The sequence below is a fragment of the Garra rufa genome, chromosome 13 (assembly GCF_049309525.1).
Source record: "Garra rufa chromosome 13, GarRuf1.0, whole genome shotgun sequence".
Classification (NCBI taxonomy): domain Eukaryota; kingdom Metazoa; phylum Chordata; class Actinopteri; order Cypriniformes; family Cyprinidae; genus Garra; species Garra rufa.
Genome location: NC_133373.1, coordinates 24935525 through 24946273, shown reverse-complemented (window position 1 = coordinate 24946273; position 10749 = coordinate 24935525). Strand labels below are relative to the sequence as shown.

At 35.5% G+C, this 10749-nt stretch overlaps 1 protein-coding gene across 1 annotated transcript; it reads left to right on the top strand.

The window, feature by feature from the left end:
• The first annotated feature begins 5189 nt into the window (after nucleotides 1-5189).
• Nucleotides 5190-8973, top strand: LOC141348697 (uncharacterized). The gene has a single exon (XM_073852971.1). The coding sequence runs from the start codon at nucleotides 5514-5516 to the stop codon at nucleotides 6330-6332; it is 819 nt and encodes a 272-aa protein (XP_073709072.1). The 5' UTR covers nucleotides 5190-5513; the 3' UTR covers nucleotides 6333-8973.
• The last annotated feature ends 1776 nt before the right edge of the window (nucleotides 8974-10749 follow it).

Below are 10749 nucleotides of genomic sequence, written 5' to 3'. Positions count from 1 at the left end.
TTATTACACATGTGACTCATGCACTCGATGAAATCAACTGAAGATTTATTTATAGCATAACATGTTTACAGCAATTAGGAAAATTTTATGAGAGCATATTCCGTTTTTTTGTGTGTTTGTTTGTGTTTATGCCCACTTTCCTTGGTTTCATTAAAGTTAAACTCAGTGTAGTTCACATCTTCACCCTGTTCAAGTGATAAGAACAGAATTCTGTAAAATGAGTAAAGGAACACACCAGTAAATCAGATATATTTGCTATATCCAATTGCCATTTGACCCACATGTATGTGCTCATGTTCAGTACTTTTGGTTTCATGTTATAAGTAATATGTTTTAATTTTCCAACTGATGTTCTCACCAAAAGAAAGAATGAAAGTGCACATTTGCAGGGTTTTAAAGTTAAAAGAAATAGCACAGTTGTAGACAATGAGATTGTAAAGCGATTGTGATTCACTTTGTGCTCTCCTGTGATATCTGTGCAGTCGCTGACAAAGCAGACAATATACAGTCGTGGCCAAAAGTTTTGAGAATTACATAAATATTGGAAATTGGAAAAGTTGCTGCTTAAGTTTTTATAATAGCAATTTGCATATACTCCAGAATGTTATGAAGAGTGATCAGATGAATTGCATAGTCCTTCTTTGCCATGAAAATTAACTTAATCCCGAAAAAAACTTTCCACTGCATTGTTAAGAAGGCTTCAGGGCGTCCAAGAAAGTCCAGTAAGCGCCAGGATCTCTCCTAAAGAGGATTCAGCTGCGGGATCGGAGTGCCACCAGTGCAGAGCTTGCTCAGGAATGGCAGCAGGCAGGTGTGAGCGCATCTGCACGCACAGTGAGGCCAAGACTTTTGGAAGATGGCCTGGTGTCAAGAAGGGCAGCAAAGAAGCCACTTCTCTCCAAAAAAAAAACCATCAGTGACAGATTGATCTTCTGCAAAATGTATGGCGAATGGACTGCTGAGGATGGGAGCAAAGTCATATTCTCCGATGAAGCCTTTCTCCGATTGTTTGGGGCATCTGGAAAAAGGCTTGTCCGGAGAAGAAAAGGTGAGCGCTACCATCAGTCCTATGTCATGTCAACAGTAAGGCATCCTGAGACCATTCATGTGTGGGGTTGCTTCTCATCCAAGGGAGTGGGCTCACTCACAATTTTGCCCAAAAACACAGCCATGAATAAAGAATGGTACCAAAACACCCTCCAACAGCAACTTCTTCCAACAATCCAACAACAGTTTGGTGAAGAACAATGCATTTTCCAGCGCGATGGAGCACCGTGCCATAAGGCAAAAGTGATAACTAAGTGGCTCGGGGACCAAAACGTTGACATTTTGGGTCCATGGCCTAGAAACTCCCCAGATCTTAATCCCATCGTGAACTTGTGGTCAATCCTCAGAGGCGGGTGGACAAACAAAAAACCACTAATTCTGACGAACTCCAAGAAGTGATTATGAAAGAATGGGTTGCTATCAGTCAGGATTTGGCCCAGAAGTTGATTGAGAGCATGCCCAGTCGAAATGCAGAGGTCCTGAAAAAGAAGGGCCAACACTGCAAATACTGACTCTTTGCATAAATGTCATGTAATTGTCGATAAAAGCCTTTGAAACGTATGAAGTGCTTGCAATTATATTTCAGTACATCACAGAAACAACTGAAACAAAGATCTAAAAGCAGTTGAAAACTAATATTTGTGTCATTCTCAAAACTTTTGGCCACGACTGTAGTAATCAAAAAGATACGTAATCTTTTGCTTTTTTGTCCTCATTATTGTCCATGGAAGAAGCAACTAAAAAAAAGGCAAAAGGCATTGTAGATGTTTACCGATATGAGAAAAATGTTGGTTAGGATATTGCTGGCATTATGATATTTTTTAATAACAATATGATCCATATGACTTCTAGATTCAAAACTTAAGCCACTGACATTTAACTACGGAACTTACTAAATAACAGCAAAATACAGCAGGCAAAGACAAGAAGCGACAAGAAAAGAAAAATTGGTAGAAATCTATTATAAATGTTAAATTTTTTTAATAGAAAATATAAATACACATGTAAATATACTGCATAGTAAAAACAAGATTTAAATTAATTTACCAAATTACCACAACGAAAGCCATTTTTCTGTATTATTTGCATTAAAATCAACAAAGCTGAACAGCAATCCAAGACATGTGCACCAGAGTAAAGTCATTTTTTTCTCTTTTAGAAACAGGTTTCACTCTCAGTTCCCACAATCTTACATATAGACATAGTCTTTTGACATCACTTCCTCAGACTGTGCAATATGCTTGCCACAAAAGTGAACCCGTGCTTTAAAAAAAAAAAAAAACCTGGACCCTTAAGTCAGATTCATTAATTTAGGACACTGATATTCAACAGAAAATTTATTTAAATTATTTAGTTTTAATTGCAACAAATAACATATATGGTTTCTTTGAATATGAGATTCTGTGTTTTCATTAGATCTATTATTGTATTTTTATTTTTTTTATATTTATTGAGATCCACTTTTTGTATAATTGCCATATACAGGTATAAATATCCTTCTGGCATTTTTATTTTAATACTGGTGTATGAAACGTAAAGGTATAAAGATCCACACTCACATTCCAACTCAAAACTAAGCTAAAAGCATATAATTGATCACTGAGCATGAATGCCATTTGCTTACATGAATACCACATTCACATTTCAGACATCGAAGTCCTGAATACTAACACCACTAATTCTTAAAAAAAAAAAAAAAATCGTCTGTTCCTGTCCTGCATTGCAAAAAGGCCACCTAGTGGCAACACTTGTCCTCAGAGTTCGTCTCTCGTTTCATCTGTGTGAAAAACATGTTGAGAGGTGTTAAACAGACGACGAGTAAAAATGAGAAGTAGCCTACTCACAATAAGACACATCAACACTCTCATCTCCAAACTTTTTATCACAATAACCAATGGCAATATTGTACCCATTATGACCAATAACCTAATGACTTTTAATATGACAAATTGTTACAGGTGTAAAACACGCTATTAAATTATAAACATACTGATTTTAATTTAACCTTTATTCAGGCGAATGGAAATTATTTCAGTCGTAGTGCAGTTTAGCTGTTTGCCCAGCTGGTGGCATCCATGCACTTGGTGAAAACGTGTCAAAACAGGCACAAAGGTAAAGCATTACTTCTAAACAAATAAGCAAATATTGTATTGTAAATACAATAATACAATAGTTGTAAATCCCCCCCCCCCCCCCCCCTGATTAACAATATGTCAAACATATGACACTAGCCTACCAATAACCATATAACATTTTATTATACACTGCAAAAAAAAAAATTTTTGTCTTGTTTCCAGCCAAAATATCTTAAAATTCGACGAGTAAAAATTATTTTCTTGTTTTCAGAAAAAAACAAGCCAAAATTAAGTGAAAACAAGATTATTTTTCTTACCCCATTGGCAGATTATTTTGCCTGTTTCAAGCAAAAACACACTTAATTTTGACTTTTTCTGAAAACAAGACAATAACTTTTACTCGTCTAGAAAATTCTTCTTGATTTAAGAATTTTTAGATATTTTGGCTGGAAACAAGACAAATAATCTAAGTAAGAAAAGCATTTTTTGCAGTGTATCTGACAATGTTTAGGTTGATCTATGACATAGAGATGGAAACACACACATATACACACTATTAAATAACACAATATAGCCTAACAATACAGAATAATGAGCCAGGGTTATAAAACTAAACTGCAGCATACAGAAAACTATTATGCGAAGTGAGACCCGTAGCACACTACCAAAATTTGTCAAAATGTCTATTTACAGTCGATGTCAAAATATTACATACACCTTGCTGAATCTGCAAAATTCAGCTTTATTCTACCGAAATAAGAGGGATCATGGGTTTTTTTTTTTTTTGATACTGACAGGAATAAGATATTTCACATAAAAGATGTTTACATATAGTCCACACAAGAAAATAATAGTTGAATTTATACAAAGGACCCTGTTCAAAAGTTTACATACACTTCATTCTTAATAATTTGTTGTTACCTGAATGATCCACAGCTGTGTTTTTTTTAGTGATAGTGAAATTAAAACTGCCCGCTGTTCTTCAGAAAGTGAACTTGTGTATTTGAACCCTTCCCAACAATGACTGTATGATTTTGAGATCCATCTTTTCAGACTGAGGAACTCATATGCAACTATTACAGAAGATTCAAATGCTCACTGGTGCTTCAGAAGGAAACATGACGCATTAAGAGATTACTTAAAGATCAGGGTAAATTTAACTTATTTTGTCTTCTGGAAAACATATAAGTATATTCTGTAGCTTCTGAAGGGCAGTACTAAATAAAAAAAAATATATATATATATATATATATATGATATTTAGGCTAAATAATAAAAATGTTCAAAAGTTTACACCCCTGGCTCTAAATGCAAAGTTTTTCCTTCTGAAGCATCAGTGAGCGTTTGAACCTTCTGTAATAGTTGCATACGAGTCTTTTAGTTGTCCTCAGTGTGAAAAGATGGATCTCAAAATCATAGTCATTTTTGAAAAGGGTTCAAATACACAAAAATGCTGAAAACCCAAAGAATTTGTGGGACCCGAAGGACAGCGGGCAGTTTAAATTTTCAGGACAAACAAGGGACTCATGAACAACTATCACTAAAACACACACACACACACACGCACACACACACGCACGCACGCACGCACGCACACACACACACACACACACACACAGCTGTGGATCATTCAACAAATTATTAAGAATCAAGTGTATGTAAACTTTTGAACAGGGTCGTTTTTATAAATTCAACTATTATTTTCTCTTGTAGACTATATGTAAACATATTTTATGTGAAATATCTTATTCAGGTCAGTATAAATAAAAAATAACACATTTTGGTCAAATAAAACATTTTGTGTAAAACATATGTACATTTTTTACCTCAACTTCACACTCATTTATATTTGAGCTTTTGTGGCTAAATGTGATACATATTCCCTTTAAATTTAAGCATGTTCATGTCTATGTTATTCATCAACTACCCAAACACAGTCAGGGGGATTCTGACAGGATGACGTTTAGCTGTGGGCAGCGTCTTGTTAGTGCGCACTAGTGAGACCCGCCTCCCTTCATGTTCGCTCCATAGCACACAGTGCCCTCACTGCATAACACTGATGCTGTCTGTATGACCGTTCTCATGTCATTCAGCAGATGAATCACATCTCAGCACTGGCTCTGCTTCAGAAGGGGTGAGATCTCTGAATATACCGGTCATCTGGAAGCGTCTCCGCATGGAACAACGTCCACACGCTACTGTCATGCTGGAAACAGATCGCTGTTTTGGATTTGCAAGATTGAAGAAATTATGAATGAATAAAAAACAGCGACGTGGATAATCGAGAAACGTTGTGTATAAAACCGCCAGCAGTTCTCTTGAATAATCTGTCAATAGCAAACATTCAAGACGGACAGCGTTCAGGAGCACAGAGGGAGAAACCGCGCGAACATGAGGGAGCGGGACTTTATGCCAAACATGGAACGGGGCAAACCGGCGACATACACAGGAGACAAAAAAGCTAAAATGGCTGCTAAAACCAATAAAAAGTGGGTGAGACTGGCTACTGTGTTTGCATATGTCTTGTCTGTGTCTTTGGCTGCTATAATACTGGCAATTTATTACAGTTTGATATGGAAACCGACGTCTGCATCTGTGTCTGGAAGGTCAGATGTTTTGGTGACGGCTGCAATTATGCCCATGAGCACTAATAACATCACAACAAGTGATGTATCAACCACCAACAAGATGAATAACACACCGGCGGTCAGCCTGAGATCGACACAGACCCCCACATATGTCCACTCAACTTCTTCACATAGACAACAGGACTGGGGTGATGACAAAGGTCATGAGGGCCTTCTCAATATCCCCACAACAAAAACAAAGAACACTGACCAAACAGAAACATTTGACTCGACGCATATTCACGAAAAACCAGGACGTTTCAGTACAACAGAACTTAACCATGTGTCGGAAACTAGTATTCTTGTAGCAGGTGCATCAAGTGAACCTTCTTTGGCCCACGGAGCCACATCCTCTACTGAACCAAACGTCTACAGCAGTTCTAGGGTCGGTGCCACTGAGAATCAGCCAAACATGTGGGATTCAGCCTCTCCCACAACTGACCAAGCATCTTGGACAAGCTACAGTGCAAGACCTGACATCTCCTCTTTGACAGAACGTGGTCTGGAATTAATGGAGGGCTCGTCTACATCGCAAGAGGAGTTGGTTACCAAGGACACCAAGAATGCAGCAAGTGGAGTGTGACAACAGATTATTTGTGTGGCACGTAATTATATGACTTTAACTGTGATGACTGTGCAGTGCAAGAAATAACAACTGCGAACGTGAGAGAAGAAGTCACACGGTTTATACTGATTTTATTTCTATTTAAAGGACAGAAACTGTGCTTACCGACCTGCTCATTTCAAGGTTGTTACATTAAAGAGTGCAATAGTTGGGTTCCGAAACTAAAAATCCCATTCATTTTTCGCATTAGGGAATTCATTTTGAACAATAACATATGTGACCCTGGACCACAAAGTAGCACAGGTATATTTGTAGCAATAGCCAACAATACATTGTATGGGTCAAAATTATTGATTTTTCTTTTATGCCAAAAATCATTAGGATAAGAAGTAAAGATCATGTCCAATGAAGATATTTTGTAAATTTCCTGTCGTAAATATATAAAAACTTAATTTTTATTAATAATATGCATTGCTAAGAACTTCATTTGGACAAATGTAAAGGTGATTTTATCAATATTTAGATTTTTCAATTTTTTCAGTTGTGTCTCGGCCAAATATTGGTAACAAACTATACATCAATGGAAAGCTTATTCAGCTTTCAGATGATTTATAAATCTCAATTTCAAAATATTGACCCTTACAACTGTTTTTGTGGTCCAGGGTCACATATAAGCCTTTAAAGACAAATTGATGGTTCATGCTTTTATTGAAGCCAATCTGTGCTATTTTAACTTTGTTTTTAAATAATTGTGTTTATTCTTGGTGTAAATTTTCCAAGAATAAATAAATTACGAATCAGAGAATCTCAACGAGCAAATTTAGCATCCACTCATTCCCATGAAGCACATATTTTCCCATCGTGTATAATTGATGTGATTAACAGCACTTCTTTCCAACATTAAAGCCAGTTTGTAAGTTTGTAATCTTGTTATCCACTTCTTAGCTGGTTGGTTTGATTTATAGCTTTTAACTCTTTGACAAAGACTTTTTAAAAATTCCTATGGGAAAAATGAATGGGAAAAATACGGAACCAAAGCTGATGAAAAAACTGAGCGGGCATTGTGGCACTCTATATTTCAGTTGCAGATAATCACAGCCACGCTCATATTCAGTATAACAGAAGAATTTTGTGTACAACAGTTCTATAAACATACAATTAGTATCCAATAACTTACATTTTAGACAAAAATTGGCTAGTTAGTTTGTATATTTCTTTCCAATGTAAATCATTCCAAAAAAAGTCAAAGCATTAAAGCTTTGCATTTTAATCAAACAATAAATCAGTGCTTCTATGAAGAACCTTGAACATCCATGGAACCTTTCAAATGCAGAAAAGGTTCTTTATAGTCGAAAAACGTTCTTTGGATTTTTAAAATGTTCTTCAAAATGGTTCTTTTAGGAACTGTTCAGTGAAAGGTTCTTTGGGGAACAAAAATGGTTCTTCTATAGCATCACTGCAAAAACACTCTTTTGGAACCTTTATTTTTAAGAGTGCAGATGACCGTGTTCCACATTCATTCCAGTTTTTTTCAAACATAGACAAGTGGGGTAATACAAAAAGTTATACATCACAGTTTTGTTATACTAAATATGTCCTGGAATACGCCTTGGCAAATCAAATCAAGGACAAGAGCTAACTGTTGTGTAATGAATTATAAATGATAATGGATTGATGAGGATTGTGGTTAAAGGAGTAGTTCACTTTCTGAACAAAAATTTACAGATAATGTACTCAACCCCTTGTCATCAAAGATGTTCATGTCTTTCTTTCTTCAGTCGTAAAGAAATGATGTTCTTTGAGGAAAACATTTCAGGATTTCTCTCCATATAATGGACTTCTATGGTGCCCCAGAGTTTGAACTTCTAAAATGCAGTTTAAATGTAGCTTCAAAGAGCTCTAAATGATCCCAGCCGAGGATAAAGGGTCTTATCTAGCCAAAATGATCGGTTATTTTCTAAAAACATTTACAATTTATATACTTTTTAATCTCTAGATTACACACAGAGATAGACAAAACAAGCATTTGAGGTTAAAAAAGTATATAAATTGTAATTTTATTTAGAAAATAACCAATCGTTTTGCTAGATAAGACCCTTCTTTCCTCGGCTGTGATCGTTTAGAGCCCTTTGAAGCTGCATTTTGGAAGTTCAAACTCGGGGGCACCATATAAGTCCATTATATGGAGAGAAATCCTGAAATGTTTTCCTCAAAAAACATAACTTCCTTACGACTGAAGAAAGAAAGACATGAACATCTTGGATGACAAGGGGGTGTGTACATTATCTGTATTTTTTGTTCTGAAAGTGAACTGCTCCTTTAAGTGATAGGATTAAGATGTCTTTTGGAACAACAGGAAAATGAGCCATTCACGTCGCCAACGATGGACAAGCATCCTTCAGTAGCGTTTATTTCAATGTGTAGTAAATGTGAGCAAGTTAAACACTGTTTGCAACTTAAAACCTGCCTATAGAGTTCAGAAATGCTCAGGAATGGAATATCTGTCTGAATACAGAATATCTGGCAAGTAGGAAAAATACACTGTGCAAACTCACCCATGTTGACAATTTAAGTGTCTTTTATAAATCAGCGTGGGTTGAGCAAGATATATAATAACTTAAATATGATGTATGAATAAACATATTTTTCATTCAGTGCATCAATTATTAAACCAGGAATGTGTCCACCTTATGAGCTATAAAGTGATTCCTTATATTAGAAAGAAAGTGGTCCTAAATATTAGTTATATTATTTAAATGTAAAGCAGTTTTCTAAAATGGTGAGGTTATGATGTTTAAAACTGTAGCACTTATTTGGGAATTAAACTCTCCCTGTATTATTATAATTACTATTATTATACAAAGCCATCTTTTCACTTTGAAAATTCCATGAATATTGGTTTTTAATGATTCTGAATAAAGGAGGCATCAAGGAATAAATGTTTAATTAATTAAATAATGTATTACTACTACTAAATAGATTTTCGGTTCATGTTTCTGTCCATATTTTTATATTTTATACACAATAAGTGAACCATTCTTTTGTGCCACAAAAGAATGGCTCAATAATTTATATAAAATGTCTTGCCACAGCAGCTGTTACTTTCGTGAACCTGTGTCGAAAACTGACACAGAAGAAAAGAAATTGTTGAATAAAGTCATTATTTTTGTTTTATTTGCGCACAAATGTCACATGGACTATTTTAAAGATGTCCTTACTACCTTTCTGGGCCTTGTGTTGCATTGCTGTCTATGCAGGGTCAGAAAGCTTTTGAATCTCATCAAAATATCTTAATTTTTGTTCCAAAGGTCTTATTGGTTTGGAACAACATGAGGGTGAATAATTAATGACAGAATTTGTCTATCCTTTTAATTTAATTTTAAGGAATGGCATAATATGTAATATGGTTTGTCATTCAGAAATATTTTTTCTTAATTACATTATTAGCTTACAATTATTTAATATGTAATGTTGGCCAGACAGTCTGAGAAATGTTAGACTCATAAATTATGTTTTGAACCATACTTTTCAAAGCACTTAAGATAGAAGCAGGACAGTGACAGTAACCAGATGTCTGCACAAGTGGCCAATGCTAACCAGACATTTATTCCCATCCCCAAATCATCAATCTTAATGAGAATGCATGAAATGCAAGCTAAACCCTACTGATGTGTCTCAGAACATATTTATATGCTTATATACGTCAAACAATACACATTAGTTTATACTAAGATGTCATACTGTAAATGGGGAGTTCATGTTTTATGGGACACTGCATTAGGGAGATGACACATTTAATCAGTAGAGTGCTGTCTAAAGGGAATTGTTTGCTTAATTAACAGACATTTACATCTTTTTTAACTTTATTTGGCCTCATAAACCAAACTAGTCCAATAAAACAAATATCTAGTATATCAACAATAAAAATGGTTGAATTCCTGACGGACAAGCCATACCAGTGATAGTGGAAATTGTATGACTCAATAGTTTTAAAATGACCTGAAATATCCTTCAGCCTAAGTGTGTCTCTCACAGTGTGTATCCTCCAGCCATCAGCTGTCCATTGGGACTTCTTCATCACATTAAGCCTCAGCATTCCATTCAACCAAACAAATAGCACTATCCCTCAGCAGATTCCTATTAGCTTCAGATGAGCAAAGACTGTTTACGCCATAGCAATAAAATGCTGCCTTATGTTTTTTTCTACCTCTTAGCACCATTTAAAATATAAGAGCTAGACATTTCAAGCATAGTTGAAGATGCTGTTGTGGGTGACACGCTTTATAAATTAAAACATAATGCTTTGTAGACTGAACCCATTAATGGAACACTTAAAGGGATGGTCTACCCAAAAAATGAAAATTCTGTCATCAATTATTCAAACTCATGTTGTTCCAAAACCCAGATAATTTACTCACCCCCTTGTCATCCAAGA